Source organism: Rhagoletis pomonella, unplaced genomic scaffold (assembly GCF_013731165.1).
Source record: "Rhagoletis pomonella isolate Grant_MI unplaced genomic scaffold, Rhpom_1.0 Rhpom_scaffold_00011, whole genome shotgun sequence".
Lineage (NCBI taxonomy): Eukaryota > Metazoa > Arthropoda > Insecta > Diptera > Tephritidae > Rhagoletis > Rhagoletis pomonella.
This window is the reverse complement of record NW_023458565.1, coordinates 12,376,815-12,397,042: the sequence shown is the minus strand read 5'-3', so window position 1 is coordinate 12,397,042 and position 20,228 is coordinate 12,376,815. Positions and strand designations below refer to the sequence as shown.

The window sequence follows — 20,228 nt, the reverse complement described above, 5'->3', positions numbered from 1 at the left end:
TGAGAAATAAAGGCATCCAGTAGGAATGAAAGTACAGAACGAAAACCCCAGCCGAAAACCCCAGCCGAAAATCGAGAATAACCTTGGATAATAGATTGTATCGATATCGGTAATAACGATATTATTGTAAATATCAAGATTTTTATTTTTAGATCATTGCAAAATCGTATTTTTTCGATCAAATTTTATTGTTTTTTTTTGTGATTTAAATTTTTTCCATAAAAAAAAGTCGTTTTCGATGTTTATTTTTTTCGATCACTTTTAACCGTTACGATGGAGACTGCCTTTTTATGATCAATCTTTGTTGATATAAAAAATTATATTGTGAAAATAACGGTTGCCGTAAGATCGGTATAAATTAAAAATTTTAAAAAAAGAAAAATTATAAAATAACGTTTAAATTTGTCCCATGATATCGATATTGTTATCGACTTTTATATTATTATCGATTTTTATATTATTAGATGTTTTTAAATTATAAGATATTATATATTTTTATATTAGTTTTATATAATCGATTTTTATATTTATATTACCGATTTTTATATTATTTTTATCGATTTTTATATTGCTATCGTTTTTTTATACTATTATTATCTATTACTATATGATCATTATTGATTCTTATATTATTGTTATCGATTTTTATATTATTATTATCGATATCGATACCACAGTCGGTAAAAATTCAATAACCACGCTAACAATGATGATTAATATAACAAAGTATACATATCGTCGATGTTTTTGCAAAATCTTACGGCACTCAAATTTTACAGTAGAGCGAAAAAACGGTTTTTGTTTGAAGGCATTGCCTTGATAGGCGGTATTTTCTCTATCTATTATTTAACAAATCTGTTTTATTAATCACGATTTTACGATTTTTATGCATAAATATCGATGCCTGGAGTTCAAGGTTACCAAATCTCATTTTAGCCATAACGGTTTTGCAAAAAACATCGACGATATACATACAAATGTATCTGTATAAGTCACAATAACTGTTTCGATAAAAAGACCCCACATCGATAATGAAATTAATGAACGGCTAGAAACCAAAATAAGCGAAAGCATGAAAATGATAACAGTAACATAGCCACTACGACGACGACGCTAAAAATAATAAATACACAGACGCAAAAAATAAACAGAAGCACTGCATCTGAGTGCCGCAAAGAAGCAATAAAAGAGGGAAGCTGAATAGCACCAATGAAAGAGGGAAGAAAAACTACATAGCAAAAGAGGGGGCCCGGTATTGTAAATATGAAGACATGCAGCGCTCCTTATAGACGCACATGCACGCATACAAGTGGGTAGACAGTGGCTGCAGCCAATATGCATTTGCATTTGTGGGCATACAAGTTGGGAGAGCTGACGAGCTCAGGCAGACAAACGCCAACGAATAAAAACAAAATTCGAATACATAACAAGAAACCAAGAATACTATATAATGTTTGTATGTATCAACATACATACATGCATGTATTCCTATAGCGTGCTGGCAGCACACAAGCTAGTTCACCCGGCTGGCTATACAGCTGGTTGAAGAGCCCATGACTAACTGGCGGCGGTAGCCTCTGTTGACTGACTCGATGTTGGTGATTTGTCGCACTACGCCAAAGACGCTGATTTGATAACTTTACCAGCATATGTATATACATACATACATATATACATACATTTATGCGCATATGAAGATTTAAATACAACACAAACTCATAACTGCAACAGCGATACATATTTAGCACACAAGCGACCAAAACATAAATGCACTCGCCACCCAACCAACGAAAGCACTTCATTAGATAGTACAAATTTTAAGATTTTTGTATTGCAATTTGTTCATTTTTAACGTGTGTTCCTTAGCCAAATATTTATAATTAATTTTTTACATTTCACAATTCCTGCATTAAGCACCGCAGGTGAAAAAAATTTCATTATTTTCGTTTCGTTGCAGTGAGATTTTCGGGACTATTTTGGGATTTTTAGGATTCCCTGTATTCTCGGAACTATTTCAAGAGTTTCGGGACTATTTCGGTATTTTCGGGACTACTTGGGTATTTTCAAGACCACTTCGACATTTTTAGGTTTCTCGGTTCTATATCGGTATTTGCAGAATTATTTTGGTGCTCGATTTTCGGGACTATTTCGGAATTTTCGAGACTATATCGAAATTTTCAGGATTCCGGATTTTCGGGACTATATCGGAATTTTCGAGACCATATACCATTTTGAGTATAATTAAAGCGCCTTTCTTCTGGAGTGCATTCCTTGTAACTTGCGTTTGAAATTTCTGGTCAAAATTGTTTTTTATAAAAATTATATGATAAAATTCCCTTTGAACTACTTTTTCTTCAAAAGTAGCCTTATTAGGATACTGTTAACGTACTTCTGGTGTAAATAAAATTTATTTCCCTTTCTTTTCATATGCATATGACTAAGTATACCCTAATTTTCCATTGTATTAAATTTTAAATATTAAAATTAATTGTTAATGTGTGGCTAACGAACAAACGTTAAAAATGGACGAACAGTAAAGAACAATCGACGAACTATCTATCAATTGCAATACGAAAATTTTTATATTTATCTTAATGAAGTTCAAACGTCGGTTGGGTGCACTCGCCCTGCTACGCGCTCTGTTGGTAAACTGAAATTGCACTTTTATAGCCAACGCTGCTGCTGGAGCTGGTACTGCTGTTGCCCTGCCGCGCTGTACATGCAGCGCTCCCCTACTACGGCCTTCACAGCATCTGCTTTCATTAATGGAAAATACAAAAGCGTCAGCAGCAGCAAGAATAGAACCTGCAGTACCAACCATAACAACAACAAAAGAAACTGAAACAAAAAAAAAAACTTCTACTTTGTGTACTCAGTCCAATACCCGTACTGGTTGTAATCGCATTTCAAGTCTTCTTACAATAGCTTTGTATGTATGTTGGTATGAAGAAACCTCGCAATTCACACCAAGTCCAACCCTTCGTCCCCTTCCCACAATGCAAACCATTATAATCACTCCTCATCAGCATTGCAAAATTACGCCAAAGAGTGTGAATTGGAGTATGTGCAGCCGAAGTTGGCTTTTGGGGCTAACTGGTGACCAAATGTTGCTTGGCTCACGGCTTGTGTTTTGGCGCTGTGGCGAATTGCCACATAGCACTCATGGAGCACAGCAAAGTGTCAGTAGCAGCTACAGCTATACTTTTAGCGCATAGTTCTACCCAAATACGATAAGTAGGCAGTGTAGGGCAAGGGTGAGGAAACGAAATTTTGTACGATAGCTTAACAATGCGTTTAACCATTACTACGATAGCTTGCTAGCATTTGGAATATATGTACATATGTAACCAATTATGTACATATGTATGTGCTTCAAAATATGCAATTATTTATCTGATTCTGTTTGTGAAAATAAGATACGAAAAGTAACGAAATTTCAAGATAATAACAAAGAATTGCATTAGGCGGTTTTGTCGCATAGAATTTTTTTAAATTTTAATTTTAATGATGTGCCGAGTTTGGGTGGCATAAGTTGTTATTTTTTTATTTTGGCTCTGAAGCAATGATGAGGGACCCAATAGTCCCTTTGCTTAGGTTGTTCCTCTTAGTAATATGTTATCTTCCAACTGCTGTAAGTGATCTTCAGGTGTGCCCAACGTTGATCCACTGATACACGTATGGTAATACCGCTGAGTGCCAGAACCACGTGCATAAAAGTTTTTGCTATGCTTACGTCTTATTGGTTTCAATTCTTTATTTCTTATTAAATATTGTTATATCGTTTTAAAATGTACTATATTATGATACACAAGTAACCAGGTTATTTTAATTATTAGTTATAAGTCAGATTGTATTAATTCTGTTTGTGTTTAAATGGCCGGGAACTAAGTCCTCGTATCGCCAGGTTATTCCTCCAATTTAATAATCTTATAATTATACGTCAGATTATATTTGTTAAATGCTAATTTTCTGCAATTTTAAATACAATTTATTTCTTTAAAATATTTTTTATATCATTTCTTGGAAGAGTTAAATTTTTATTTCACATTAATTTGTTCATACGATAGTACCGTTTAATTTCTTTATGGTCCAATGATCGCATCTAAACCAAATTAGTATGGGACCACCTCTGAGGTACTAGCTTTCCTTTAAAAAATCATATTGGAATTATAGAATTCGGTTAACTTCGAGAATATATCGTCATCTTCAAAACTACTGCGGGACGTTCTGAACTACTTCCGGATTTTGGGGACTATTTCAGAACTTTCGATATATTTATTTAGATATCGATAAACTTATCGATTTGCGTGATTATTGTTATCGATATTGTTATCGATATGTTTATAGATATAGTTATCGATATATTTATCGATATTGTTATCCATATACATATCTTTCGATATACATACATTCCAGTTTCGAAAAAATCGATACTCCCTAGAATCCTAAAACTTATGCGGTAATATGCATAAAAAAAAATATTTCGAGGAATTGAGGTTATCCTTTTTTGAAGTCGGTTAAAAAAGTAGACAAGTTTTCATCGGAAAGATGGTACATATCCTAAGGGTGGTCGAATACTAATTAGATTTAGTTCCGATTGTATTTTTTGCCTAAAAAATTCTTGTTAATTTTTTGCAAGGATTTCACGTCTTGTTTTATATTGACAAATGCATACATATGTATATTTTTATGTACATAAATGTTTGTTTGTATGCACGTTCAACGAGATTTTCAATGCTGGAGAGGACTCTATGAAAGGAGTTTGCGCATAACTGTTTATCATTAAGGAAATTTTCTAATAAGGCTGCTACACAAAATGCTCCCTCATTTATATATAAAACCGCCCATTTGGGGCGGATATGTATACAAGTCGATTCACAAAAAAATGTAAGACAAAAATCAAAACACATACAGAACAGAAATTCTGAATACCACCGCAGGCAGCATCGATTGCTACAAGAAGTTGTGGAAACACTGCGAACAAAGTTTTTGCTTTAAAAGTGCATAGATAACAGAACAGCAGAGGGGTAGCGCACTTAATGAATGAAAGTAGTAGGAGGGGGGGTATTACACAGGCGTGGCAAATAGTAGATACCAATTCAAACAATGTACAAAATATTTTCAGAATGAGTGCATAACTGCCAATTATTTGAAAACTTACCTCAGATATAAAATAAATATACGCCCAGGATTAATGAATTTTTTTTGAAGCTGCTGCCCGCATTTGCATTGCTTTATCTGGATTTAATCGAAGTTGAGCACAATTGTTCACTCACTACTGATATTGCAGCATTCACAAAGCATTTATTTTTACTGAAGTACCTCAATATTTTCACTGTATTTACTATTCCTTTGCAGGCGCTGCATAAGGATTCCGTTTTGATTATTTGCAGACAAATAACTCCCTAAACTAGCCGCAGCTCAGTGTTACTCACTGTTCGGCTTCCTTGTTTGCAGCCCCAACGTACACATACACGAAAGCACTCACTCGGCTCCACGCTCCACCAGCAGCTGTGTATATATGTATGTACATATACTTGAGCTCCAGTGGGAATATATTTCAAATCGAAACTTTGCAGAACCGCGAATGCAGAAAATAGAAAATTTTTCTGCGAAGGAGTGGCGGGCGGTTCGTCTGAGCTTGTAAATTACAAATTACAAATTTTCCGCTCGGAAATTGTATTTCTATGCACTTAATATCTTTTTATATAAAATGTGTACTTTTCCATTCACTTGCAACTCATTTCTTTAAAAAAAAAATTGTTTATTTTGCATATACCATATATGTATCTTCACTCTACACATACTTTTCCGGCTTCAATCCCAGCGCGACAAACACTCATATGCACATAAACGAGCACGGTAGTCACTAGAAGCGAACGAACAATTGTGCAAAATATTCAAAAATTTGTATTTGCTTTCTTTATATCAAATAAATTTTCGATCACTTTATGGTCTAACTTTTCACTGCAACATTATTATACACATCTTATTATTTTCTTTTCAAACACTATTCAGAAAATAATACATCACGTACTTGGCCAACTCCACCGTCATCCACTTTTATCGGCGTCGTATTTTGCAATGGTAAAAAATGCACATCAAATTGGACTAGGCGAAGAAATACAAACAAGCAGCACTGTTTGTAGGAACGATAGAAATGAAACAGGGTGATTAACGTGATAATTTTTGTAGCCATGTAAAGGTCTGATTATGCATACTTCACACAACCATTCGTACAAGTGCAAACGAAATGTAACTTAAGAATATGTGAAGCAAAATCTAAATTCAACAGATCGCTAAGTTTTTAAAAGTTCTGCTAATTTATGGGTAATGGAATACATACAAAGTACATACAAAATACATATACATACAGGTTGAATTTTATGCGAAGTTGTGCGAAGTTATGCTAAGTTTGCATAATTAGACCATAAGAGCGCTTTCACATTACCTGGTACGATATCGGATAGATATTTTTAGTGTTTAAAGGTCAAATGTAGGAATGTGAGTGGCTTTAATTAAATGTATAAACGGTATATATAACTTCTTAAGTTTTAGCAAAAATCCAATTTATGTAAAAAAAAAATTACAAACAATTTTAAACAAACACATTTTTCTTTAAAAGTGCCGATTAATTACAGTTAAAAGTCTTATAACTCAATGCACAACTCAAGCTTTCGTTTAATATATAAAATGTTGTGTTTAATCCTCGCAATTCGGAGTATTTCAAAAAATAACTCTGGTCGGACCAATGCCAGCTACGCTATCCACAGCATTTTTGCGCAAAACCTTTTTCTTAGTAAGGGTTACAATCCTTAGTAAGGGTTATAATCCCTAAGCGCTGCCGAAGGCCGCCAACGCAGAATTTGTTCTGTGCAAAAGGTGTTGCGCCCCTCTTCTTCGGCAACACAAAAAGGAGAATTCTGCTTAGTGAGGGTTATAATCCCTAAGCGTGGCCGAAGGCCGGCAACGCAGGGATTTTTGCTAAAACTTAAGAAGTTATATATACCGTTTATACATGTAATTAAAGCCACTCACATTCCTATTTAATGACATCAAACTTTTTAGAATCGGTGCGATGCCTTTCGAGATATATGGGTTTGAAAAAAGCGCTACATTTGACCTTTGACCTTTCATAACTGCTTGAGCTGTTGTTTCTGCCTCAAAAAAAGTATACTGTTGTATTTGTCTCAAAAACCTCTATCAACACTAGTACCTATTTTTTTAGTTTTTGCAATGTTCGGATTCTTAACTTATACCAAATAAATATAAGCTATAACGTCTTTGTCTTCGACAGAGGATATTTTCGTTATATGATTTATGAAATTTTCAAATTTGATTTCGTGCTTTCCGGCTTTTTTAATTTTTTTTCTACAAATTACATACCGAAAGTATTCCGACAAGTCTGCAGATCAAATCAACGCAGAATCGTTTCGGTAAGCCGAAAATACCGAGGAAAAAATGTCGATCCGATGTCATACCGAGTAATGTGAAGAGGCTATACTTTTAGTACTATTCCCATGCGGCCGCTGTAGTGTAGTGGTAAGCAGTACGCACTTCCACTCCCCAGGGCCTGCGTTCAAGCCCTGTCAAGGCAACATCGCAAATTTAGAAAAAAGGTTTTTTCTTGACAGCGGTCGCCCCTCGGTAGGCTATGGCAAACCTCCGATTGTATTTCTGCAATGAAAAACAGATTGCGATAAAAATACAATCGCAGTTCGGAGTCCCTCCCTTTTGTGTGACAACATCAAGGCGCACGCCACAAATCGGAGGAGAAACTCGGCCAAACACTAACATATGTGTAAGCGCCAATCTATTATTATTATTATTCCCACGCCAACGACAAAACTCAACGTATGTCTATTGTCTTTACTACTGCGCATAATACTATGCCGCAAATTTATTTTAAGCGATTGACACAATTTTCATTAAACTCGTAAAAGATTCGTAAACCTCGTAAAAGAACTGTCAAAATTTGTATGGAGCTCGGAGCTCTATTTACGAGCCCCTCGTAAATTGACGAGGCAAATTCGATGCGCAAATATGTGCGCAAACAAAATGTATGATAAAACAATGAATATAGATGAAAAAAATAGTACGCGAATAAAATGAATGAATTTCATCAACTATCTGTATTGCCTTAGGTTTATTGCAAATTTTATATTCATAGCACCGAACGTACATAAAGTTGCAGCTCTGTGCAGTTGAATGCATGCAGCAGCGTTGCCAGGTTGTTATTTTTAACGTCTTTTGGACTTTTTTGTATCCTGTTGACGTTTGCACGTTTTTTGTGTAAAAAATTACGTTTTTTAACTCCCCAGTAATTTTTCTCTGTTACTAAATCTTATAAATAGAACTGGTTTTGAATTATTTTCTTAATAAATCTTTACAAGCTTTGTATTTTGCAGCAGCTGCTTCAAAAGATATTTATTCCTTGGACACAGATGACTTAAAGATGATGCAAACCAAGTGTGCGGGCATTTTTTTTTTTGGGGTTCTTGGACAAAGGCTGGTTGTGTAAATACTTGAGGTTACGAGACTAATTGTAATGTTTGCAATTGCACATTAAAAGCCAAATCAGGAAGAGCTGATCTATTGCAACACGCACGCTCGCAAAAGCATCAAAAAAGCTGTAGCAGCACAAAAAGTCAGAAAAAAGTAGGCGAGTTTTTTAAGACTTCATTGAAAATGTAATGAACGCTAAAAAGGCTGAAATATTGTTATGCTCCTTCTTAGCAGAACTTAATTTAGCATTTTCGACAACCGACCCCCTAACTAAATGTTTACAAGAAAAAAAATTATTAAAAATCAACACGACTATGTAGCCCCTTCAAACTTGCACATTATTGCCCTGATATTTAATAAGCTATCAAACTGCATACTCAAAAAAAAATTAAAAAAAAATCTGAATAAAAAGTTGAAAATATAGCTGAAACTTTGCAGATTTTTAATAATTTTTGCACAAAGTTTCAAATATGGATTTATATTTTGTTTGTTATATGAGTTTGGCTTTTTTGGAAAAATAATAAACATTAAATAAACAAAATAAAAACAGCCAAAATCGGTCAAAATATTGATGACTTAATCAGTTGATCACAAGTGTATGTAAAAAATCATTTTCATATTAACGATCTCAAACCAGTTTACAATGAATTCTAAATGTGCTCTGTCGAAATGACATTTAAATATACCTTACGTACATATGAACCTTTGTAAACAATAAAAGTTTAATAAGAACAATTTTTTGTACATTCATTTGAAAAAGACGTTTTTTGGGTAGGAAATGACTTTTTTTCAGACCAAGAGGGACGTTTTCTCATGCTGAAGGTCTGGCAACACTGGCATGCAGGCAACTCAAAAAAAAAAATACAAAACCAAATGCACAAACATTCTGGAATTTGCAAGTTTTCTATTATTTTTTTAATTTCGCACATCCTAAAAAGTACGTGAAGTTCAGATGAATATGCACTCTGCAAGTTTTGCAGCAGGCCTACTTTTACTTCTAAGTAGTACGCCGAGCGGACTAGCTGAAAATGTAAGTTTCTTAATTGCATTTCATTTTGTAACGATGCATTAAATTTTGTTTTAACATTTTTTGGAACTTATTTCGTGGTCCCGGTCTTATGACTCGTTAGATTTGCCAAAAATATTTGCGCGAATTGGCTCAAAATCAAAGCGTATTCGTTCAATGTTCAACAAAGCATTCGGTGCCCGTAAGCCTTTGTGTAGGTTGCGAAGAGCCTTTTACCGATATGCATTTGTCTTACATGGCCCTGCGAAATGAAAAGAATTGTACGGATATATATTTTGATAAGGATCGCATCAACATCGTGTCTACAACACAATCTATACTTGTCGGATTGTGGACGAAAGCTTACTGTGATGGCAAGTGCAAATAGGATTATTTATATTTAGCCTGTTCCCGTACTCCAGGATTTGGAGGTTTTATAGGAACAGCTGTTTTCGCCTTTAATAAACCTTATGTGGACGTGGCGTACGGGAACGACTTTGGACTAAATCCTTCAACACCCTAATTGTGTTCAATTAATTATGCATATATTTTTCTAAACGCATATACAGACTGTTACTCCAATAACCATTCGTATGTATTCGATTTGAAAAAACGGGACTTTGAAGATTGTCTCAGGGAGCACAAAGGAGAAGAATGCTCAGCTTGCCTGCTAGAATATCTAGATTTGAATGGTTTTTATATTTCTTTGGATAAAAAGAATAATGGAAAAATTTGCTTTGACATGCAAGATGCGGTGAGTTTTCCCGTTCAGAATTTTTAAACATTGCTGGTTATATGAATTTATTGGCTTGTTCAGATGAACCGGACAAGAGCTCACTGGTCTAAGGATTTAAAGTGCTGTCATCGCGAGTTTGATTATATGCTTTTTCTCGTTGTGTGCGGATTTATAGCGATCCTGCCAATCTTATTTTATGGTACCACATTTTTTTTAACAAAACACCAAGAGCGTAATTATGTTACCATAATCGAAGGTATGTAGCTAATATTAAGGCGTATTGCTCACCTATATTAAGAAAAAATTTATATTCAACAATTTTATTGGCGGCCTCAAGCCCAATAAAATAGTTAAATGTGAATGTTTAAGTTTTTTATATTATTTAATGTATGCTTTTCTTAGATCCACGTAGCAGTAATGATGGCCCTTCAACAAACGTGAATGCAAACAGTTCCTCGGCTGATCTACCTAGCACATCATCTGTAGCTACATGCCCGCGGGTACCCTCACCAAAAACTAAATTGCAAGTCGAGGGCTTTACCAGTTCCGATGACAGCGATTTAGAAGAAACTGCTGCAGAGATAACATCAAAAAAGCATGATAAAAGCGAATAATTTTAGACTGTATTTGAACTATTTTTGCTATTAATACTAAAATGCAACTTCAAAATAACTTTATTAAAAAACAAGATTTATTTGTGTATAGGAAAATAAATGCCTTTATTTAGGAAAAAAAATTGATTTGAAATGCATGTTGTCCATTGCTAGTCCATCATCTATCACAACCTCGGTCAAGATACGGCCGCTGAAAAGACATTGGGGAAAAGAATTTGTCTGTTCTAGCAGTCAGTCCAAACGTTTTTGTAAACAGTTAGTACTTGGCGCCTGTTATAAAACTTTCTTTAGAAAAATCGATTGCCGTTTAGAATTAGTCAGTAATAACTTCACGTCCTCCAATGGCAGTAATATTCCTAATTAAAGTGTTAGACATGGTCATTGATAAGTGATGCTTGTAGCTAGAAATCTGTTTATACTGTGATATGCCTAGTGTTGGAAACCGTTGGAGTTTTCCTAACTCTAAGCGGTCTATATTGTAAAATATATACATTTTTTTTTTTTTAATTGGGAATGAATAAGCAATGCAATTAGAAAATTATTGTTTAAAAAACTAAATCCTCCCTAATTTCCATTCATACTGTCATCAGGTATGTAACTTGAGAATAGAAATCGCTGCATCTTTTAGGCGCATCAATATTACATAGTTACATCCCGAGCTAATAATAGGGAGGTAAAAAAAAAGAACAAAAGGAAATTGAACTTCTTAGGGCCGGTTACTCAATGTCTGGTTACCACTAATCTGCGGTTAAACATCGTTATCGACCTTATCGAAACCGTGTTATATGCATGGAGTCAAAGACGTCGATAATGATGTTTAACCGCAGATTAGTGTTAACCAGGCATTGAGTAACGGACCCTTAGGGCCGGTTGTTCAATGTCTGGTTATCACTACTTGCCGGTTAAACATCATTATCGACGATTTCGACATCATGTATATAACAAGTGATAGATAAAGCAGTCGTTGTATCTAACAGGAGCTTCTACCTCCGATTTGTGCTAATCATACATTGAACAACCGGCCCTTAATGGTTATAGTGTTGCTATGGTAACATAAAACAGCCCTAAGGGCCGGTTGTTCAATGTCTGGTTATCACTACCACTACACTATCGACGATTTCGACATCATGCATGTAACATGTGATCGATAAAGCAGTAGTTGTGCTAAGCTGGAGCTTCTACCTCCGATTTGTGCTAATCAGACATTGAACAACCGGCCCTAATTGTTGTTCAATGTCTGGTTATCACTACCAGCCGGTTAAACATCGTTATCGACATCATGAATATACCATGTGATCGATAAAGCAGTCGTTGTATTTAACCGGAGCTTCTACCTCCGATTAATGCTAATCAGACATTGAGTAACCGGCCCTTAGTGGAAGAACAAGCTTTGAGGTGTTTGAATGCGGTTTTCTTTATAACTACCGGTCGAAATTTATGAATATTTTACACCTCTAATTCATTATATCCTGAATACTTGCCCATCAAGATAATATAGATGGAGGAAACATACACGTATGGCAGAAGAATATCGGCAATACGTTGTCTCCAATTACAATCGAGTAAAGGAGTGATTGTCCTTGGCTGACGTGCTCTTTCTACAGAGTCGGATCAAAGTTAAAAGGTTTTTAGCTGAGTGGGCAATAGAAGAGTAGTGTCTGTCTTGTGAAGGCTAAAAACCGGACATATATTGGATATAGGGGAGTAGATCCTGGATAAGTACAAGTTTAGCCTGCTACAATATTCAACCCATTATTGAGCAGGTGGTTGTGCGACGTAAATCTGGATCTCGTTCATGATGTATCTATGCGGTGTCCTGTTCCAGCAAGTTCCTTACAGTATGCAACCACTTTTTATTATCCGTCTTTGTGAATTTTGCAGCGGGCAGGATAAGTGAATAAAAGACAAACACAAGTCATCAATTTCATTGCTGGATGCCAATACCGAGAAGTCGTGAGATCACTGAAACTCTATGGCGGGTGAGCAATCTTGTGGGTGTAGAAGTTAAACAGTAATAAGAAAAGGTTTCACCCTGACGGGCCCTTGCTTAATAATTCTAGGTTTCAAGGTTTGATCTCCAAAAAGTACTCTCGACATTTTAAGCCCTTTGGGAGTGCAAGTGTCGAATATTTTGACATTCCAACGCTACTATGAAATAATGGTGTTGTTTACTTTACGGAAGCCATGTTGTTGCGTGGCGAGGGTCAGGTTGCACCTAAGGTACGGGAATAGCTGTAGGTTGCAGACAAAGTATGGGCAAGTTTTAAGTGTTTTTACACTTATTCTCACCCCAAAACCAAAGTGTTAACAGTATCTACCCCCATAGTTCGTCGGGCCTTCCCTATGGCCACATGAACTTAATCGATTGAGAAAGGTAGGAACGCACTAGGCTTTCCGATGTTGTGCTATCTTCTAGTCACTCGACGTCTGGGTTGATCCACCAAAGAACGCAGTGTGAACTGCTACCCAGAATAGCTCAGGTTTTTTCATCATCGCGTTTCGCGATTTCAGCGTTTTCGCAAACTTACACCCACCAGAGGCGAGGTTGTTCATCAAATGCTCTTCCCACCTTTTCCACTTATGTCGGTTTACCTGCGAATTTTCGGTAGTCTAACGGAATGTTTTAATCATAACGCTGAGTTCTGCCCCTGTAACTGCCCATTGCAAAAGTAAAATTTGGGCTTCCCTCTAAACAGCCTTCTTGGTTAAGGATGCTGCTAGTGTCATTTTCTCAAGAGTTGTGCGAAGATTCCGCAGCAATAGTTTACCAACACTAGAACAAATACAGTTTACCTCAGACATCCAGCTACGAAATATTCCGTCCCATTTGCAAATGTACATTCATAGTTGACGTTCATTTCGAATCTTTGCTGCACAATGCAGGATACACGAGTGCTAAATGTCAAACAGCTATTTCCATAAGAAGTCAGCAAGGTCTGAAAGACAAGAATTAATTTAATTAGAAAGCATAAATAGATTTCTTAGGCTTTATGGTTTATGGTGCGGTATGTGCTGAAAGCAATGCGAGAACTATATGGGACTCAAGAGCGCTTAAGCTCGAATCCCAAAAGTCAAACTGATGCACTGGTGAAATAGCATACGAAATTTTTCGTATAATCATCATTTTGAGCAGTCCATTTTTTATGTTGTTTAAACACAAGCGAAAATGTTCTTATTGGTAAGTTCAGGGGGTGTGATTAACTCCTTCAATTAAATTTGAAGAAGAGGATAGTTTTTTGAATGGTGAAGTCCCAACAGATTTTTAAAATCCGGAAATGCCTTCAGCAGAACAAGGTTTAAATGGCAACATATTGATAATTTTCTCAACACAAACACTTTTTTGCCACTTTAAGGATTTTCTTGCTGAATTTTTGTCATCTTTGTATATCTTGTTGATTGCTTGGATTTAATACACTGCACACACTTTGCTTCTTTTTTCTATAAATTTTCATTGAGTTTAATGCAATGATTTATCTTGATTGAGCACTCATTATAATTCTTTTTTCTTTCTTTTTTTTTTTGGGGAAAGCTGATAATTCAGACAATTTCAAGAGGAATGGAAGCTGGGTAAGCGTCTTTTTATTAAACCGGTCAAAACAGTCCATATTTTCACAACAGTTCGTATGTTTCCCTCTAAGAGGGAAAACATTATTTATTGCAACCTCTCCGCCTTCGTTTAGCAAATAAAGTTCACATATGTGTTGGTTTTTATATTTTACGATACGTATAATTATTAACTATTATTTAAAATTATATATGTATGTAGGTATATGCATGTATTTATAATCGAAAGAGTTTGTCAACTTTCATTCCTTCTACCATGATAACGCTGCATACGCGCGACGCAGTGTAATTATAATTTAATAATGTAAGTATGTAGTACTACTTTTAAAATTAACTTTAGTCATTCATCTTTTTATGTGTAATTGATGCAACGAAAAACTGAAGTAATACATTTGTATAATTTGGGACTGCAAGTCGATATTTTATAAAACAAATGTCAAAAACAGAATTTGAACAAGAAAGGACTTTACTTTCTTAGTATCTATGTGTGCGTAGCTTTATCTTTTTAATTTCTCAACAAGCTTAACATTCGAGATAGAAAGACGAAAAGGGTACCAGAAGTCAAAGACGTGTTTCTTAAAAAATAAGTTCAAGTATTTAAGTCCCTGTGCTTGTAGTCCCAATTATAAATTGAAGTCTTAATTTTTGATGTTGACTTAATCCTGGAAATTGATGTTTCGTCTAATATTAACATGGATAAACATATACGCCATTTCTATGCTTCGTTCGATGTTTACAACAATTGGTTTTTGTTTGGAGGATTAGGATATTGTAACACTTTTTTACGAGGGAACACTTATCCCCCATTATGAATTTTTAATTATTTGCCCAAAATTGTAAACACTTCCAATATCGAGGTGGAGTTGAAGAAAATACCATTTAAGATTTTAGTTGCCACACATTGAATAAAATATATCTACTCACGCGTTTTCTCACACCACATTTTTTTTTTCTCAATTGCAAAGTTCGAACACGAAGAGGTTACAGCGTGCTTTTTAAGCGGTTACTTTTTAGGATATTTGTTCATCATATAATATTCAGTTATCTTTACGCACTCTTTTTTTTCTTTTACACTTGGCTTTAAACCTTCAATCTTACGAGCTTTGTTTGATTTGCTTCTCATACACAGTGGGAGGAGGCTTGCAACGCAGTCGTCTGGACTGCATATGCTGCACTATACACCTTTATTTGTGTATTTTAATATTTAATTTATTTTCACATCGCTGTCTTAGCGTCTGCCATCGCGATAATTACGAGCACCGGCGCTACTGCCACCACCTGCGCGGAAATGTCTATCATTACCAGCGCTACGGGAACCTGAGCCGCCACTTATGCCGCCGCTGGGTCCACGATATTCCCGGACGCCGGCTCTTTCACGTGGACGCATCATATTTGAATTGTTAGTTCGTTGACTGCTGCTGCGAAAACTGTTGGCACCGTTGTTATTTGTGCCTGCGCCCATATTGTTGGCGGAACTTGAAAAAACTGCCACCACCTGCTGTAGAGCTTGAGCCCCCAATACCAGTGCTTCCACCGTTGGGTGATGATGCTCCAGCGCTACTTCCAAAGCTTGGAAAGCCTGGCGGCATGCCCTCTGGTAACGTTGGTAGGCCTGCATTCTTCCAAGCTGCGAAATCCTCATAAGATGGTGCTTTGTCAAAACCAGGCGGTGGAGGCCTGATCGGTTGAGGCGGCGGGTAATCGGGCAGTGGTGGTCCATCGTAGTAACGCACTGGTGGCGGTAGCTGATCATACATCGACGGTGGTCCGGGCGGTGGTAAAGCGCCTGAACCGGAAGCAGAGAGTGGAAGTTGCGCAAAAGGTGGAACGAATGGCAACGGTGGAAGCTGTCCATGCATGGAACGCATGTAATCCACCATATATGCTTCGGCAGAATTCATGTAACGATCCCATGATGGCAAGCCTGCATCGCCGCCACCTGCGCGTGAGCCCCCACCACCGCCTGGGTGAAGGCCTCCACCGCTACGATATGGCGAAGAAGAGCGTTTAAAACCACCTCCAGGTGGCATTCCAATAGGTGGTAGTTTGTAAGGACGATGTGGCCCTGAGCTAAATGTTCGGCGGTGTCGCATTGGACCACCGCCACCACCACCACCACCAGCACGACGATCCCCTTGATGAAAGCCCGAGTAAGCTCTGCTGCCACCACCTCCACCACGGCTGCCACGTGACGATAAGCTTCGCGGTGGACGATAGGAAACACGTATACCCTTCTCACGCATCATTTTAGCAGTCTCTTTGGATTTTCGTAATATGGGCGTCATTTCGATTTTTTCATCTTCTGGGAACAAACGACACAGTTCCGAACCGACTTTAGGTTCAATTTCCTGACCATCACGCCCAATTTTCACCGGCTTGCTTTCATTCCAAGTATTGTACAGATGTGAAGTGCAGTTGAATGAAAGCTCCTTGCGGCAAATCCAATCGAGCTCAATTATACCGCCCAAGGCCTTAGGTGAAATACTAGGTGGTAATACCCAAGCAGGATGCGAAAGGTCCCGCCGCGATTGTGCACTCATGCGAGCAAACCCGGCAAATTTGCCTAAGTATAAAGAAAAAATATTTTAGTATATTGTACTTATATATTTTGTAGATAAAATTATAAACACAAATTATTTTTTCTCTACTGTCTATCGCAGAATACCGATTTAAAGATCATTGCATAGTGCAAGCCGGTTCAATGACTTTGACAGACTTCGCTATATGTACATGTATGTCATTACATGCAACGAACATACATGCATATGTATACCTATATGTATGCAAATATTAACAACAAAACTCAAGAAAAATATATTAACAATAAACGTAAAACCAGAAATATGACTCACCACTCTCGTTGACGGAGAAGATTAGCAAAACATTGCGCGACTCCTTGAATGCCTGATTAAGATTTGCTTCATTTTGGGGTAATGTGGCCCATACATTTTTGGATTTTGCAATGGCCACATTATCTGCATTATTTGATTTAATTAGGAAGAAGTGAGTACCACGGAATAAGTAGTTCAGTTTAGTCATATAATCGTAAGATTTTCCACTAGCATTAGTTCCACCTTGTGTCTTCTTTTCTGGTGAAGCGCTCTTAGAGATCGCCTTTCGTCCATTACGTTTTATATTTGCTGCTGAATCGGAATCTTCCGATTCTGAATCACTATCGAAAGGTGTCTTCGATGTTGTCTTGTCTTCAGCATCGCTAGCCTCGCTCTTATTGCCGCTGGTGTTTGCATGAGCTGATATTGAACCACTGCTTGTATTTGCCGGGCCATTGCTGTTGGCTGCTGTAGCGGAAGAGTTTTTGCTTGCACTGCTGCTTGCCTTTTTCTGAAGCTTCTTCTCTTTGCTGCTACTAGCTTTACTTTCTGCAGCTTTACCTGATGATTCGGCATCTTTATGCGACGCATCTGCGGTACTTCGTTTTTTCTTCCCACCACTCGCAATATTCTTGCCATTCATTGCTCCGCCACCTGGCGACGAAGAACGCTTCGTACCTACTTTCTTTTCACTTTCCTTAATTACTTTCTTCTTTATCTTGGTCTTGCGCTTGTCAGCGACAGACGACGCTACCGAGCTAACTGAACTAATACTTGGCTGGGAGTCCGACGACTCCGAACCTGATTCAGACGCCTCACTCCGCGTATCGAAGGAGTCATCGAAATCTTGCAGTTCCTCGGCAATATCTGCTTCATTTTCATCCAAGCCCAGGTGCACTGCGTCCAAGTCAGCCATAATTTTCATTTGTTTTCCTTGGTTTGCTCTGCCAGCGCTTATGCTGAAGTCAATGGCTGGGTTTCTGTGACTATACGCAACACGAATGCGGGGAAAAGAAAAATGAAAATTAGAAACTCAGCCGTCTTTTTCACGGCTGTGCAATTGAAATTACTGCATTTTCTTACCTCTTTTTATATGTTATGTACGAAGAACTGCAAAAGTAAAGTTTTATGAAGAATTTGTGCAATTATTTAATATTTTATTTATTGATTTTCACAATTCGACGTGGAATAAAATTTGCATATACCTCAAGAACGATGGATAATTTTCTTCTTTCTTTGACAAACTCAGCAATGGTGGACGAGTGAAAAGAAAGATGACGCGAAGCTAGCTATCTCCCTTATGTAAACCAGGGTTGCAATAGGATACAATTTGACGCCTTTAAATAAAGCGCCAGCGCAGCACTTGCGTCTAAATATTTGAAGTGTCTCGTCATGATTCGAAGTTTGTATCAGGAGATTGACATTTGGCAACACTGTTAACAGGTGTTTCTGACATTACGAATGTAAACAAAACATTTTGTTTTCCTCGTTGAGCAACGCATGATACGAAAAAGAACAACGTTTTCAATTGGGAAATTTTTTAAGTACACCGAAGCTCAGATACAAATGCAATCTAATACCAGCCTCAATTTATGCACGCTACCGCTAGAGTTAATAGAGAACAATGTTTATCAAAAGTGTTTACTTCCCAAAGAAATATTTAAAGCAAGCGGTTTCCATCCAGGGGATTGGGTGAAATGCACAGTGGCAAAAAGGAGTACCCACGGGTTTTCAATATGTCAGGTTTACCCGCGTGATATCGAAGCGAAATGTTGTTACATGGACAATATTGTAGGCACGTTTGTCAGTGTAGAAATCGAGGACAGATTAATAAACATAATATCAATTAAAACGTATTGTATAGAACACGTTGAGATCTCGCTGGAACTAACGGCGAACTTTTTCAACAGCCGTCTTCGTAAATCGCTTCCAAATATATTATCCATAACCGCAAAGCAGATCTTAGCTTCGCTATACTTGTCGGTGGGATGTGCTGTTCGCACTGCAGACGCTGCACGATTGGGTATATCTGCCATCTACATTGATTCTTGTTCTAATGCAGATGAAAATGCAATTTTCCAGTTGGATAGTAACACTAAAGTTCATATTAGAGATTTTCATATTGGCACAAAACCGAATGTATATGGCCCACCACCATTTTTCAAACATGGTTATGAGTTAGCCTGGAATGAACTGGAGGATTTAGTTGCTGCTTCGAAGCTAGGAAATAATCAAAAAAATACGAATGGTATTAAGCCTCAATTAAACGTACTACTCTGCGGACCGCCTGGTTGTGGGAAAACATCGCTGGTAAATGCATTTTTGGTCAAGTACAATTTTAATTGCTTTCATATTGGCACAGATTTACAACAATATGCTGGTGAGACCGAAGCATCATTACGTAAAATGTTCGATAATGCATTACACTTACAAAGCAATCTAAAGCCTAAGGGTATGTAAAATATAACGTACACATCTGACTTACAATCATATGACTATAAAATGTAACTGAAATATCAAAATTTAATTTTTCAGATCCTACGGTTATCATCATAGAAAATCTTGAACTTCTGTGTCCTGCGCCAAACAATCGTACGACCACCGCAGATGCTGCAAATTCAAACAGAATCTGCGCGCAATTGCTTAAATTACTAGATGACCTCCATAATACTCGTGCTGGCATTTTTTGTATTGCTACCACATCTGACCCATGCGCTATAAATGGTAGCGCACGTCGTCCAGGACGTTTTCAACATGAAATCACTATTGATTGGCCGAACGAACAAGCGCGTAGAAGGTTGTTCGAAGCAATGTTTGAAAACAGTCAGAAAATAATGTTTTTTAATCATGCGAAAATCGATGCAGAACTTTTGGATTTGGTTGCAAAACGCACACAAGGCTTTGTGTCGGGAGATTTGGCTTTACTTGTACGAAATATTGAACAAAAACAACTGAGGAAAAATAATGTATCC

At 37.0% G+C, this 20,228-nt stretch overlaps 3 protein-coding genes across 3 annotated transcripts in view; 2 read left to right on the top strand and 1 right to left on the bottom strand.

The window, feature by feature from the left end:
- The first annotated feature begins 9,380 nt into the window (after positions 1–9,380).
- LOC118746635 (osteopetrosis-associated transmembrane protein 1) lies at positions 9,381–11,370 on the top strand. The gene is made up of 5 exons (XM_036480493.1): positions 9,381–9,535; positions 9,636–9,885; positions 10,081–10,265; positions 10,329–10,503; positions 10,650–11,370. Exons 1-5 carry the CDS (start codon positions 9,458–9,460, stop codon positions 10,859–10,861), a joined length of 900 nt encoding a protein of 299 aa, XP_036336386.1. The 5' UTR covers positions 9,381–9,457; the 3' UTR covers positions 10,862–11,370.
- Positions 11,371–13,033: 1,663 nt separating this feature from the next.
- LOC118746634 (YTH domain-containing protein 1) lies at positions 13,034–18,499 on the bottom strand. Its single transcript, XM_036480491.1, is given in 4 exon segments — positions 13,034–15,908; positions 15,910–16,988; positions 17,278–18,242; positions 18,340–18,499. Coding segments are annotated over 3 exon segments (2,238 nt in total). The 5' UTR covers positions 18,182–18,242; positions 18,340–18,499; the 3' UTR covers positions 13,034–15,653.
- A 154-nt stretch (positions 18,500–18,653) lies between these two features.
- Positions 18,654–20,228, top strand: part of LOC118747162 (spermatogenesis-associated protein 5-like protein 1) — a 23,492-nt gene continuing 21,917 nt past the window's right edge. Inside the window, exons 1-2 of the mRNA XM_036481150.1 lie at positions 18,654–19,708; positions 19,792–20,222. Coding sequence (XP_036337043.1) covers positions 18,757–19,708; positions 19,792–20,222 — 1,383 coding nt within the window. The 5' untranslated portion in view covers positions 18,654–18,756. The remainder of the gene's footprint in view (positions 19,709–19,791; positions 20,223–20,228) is intronic.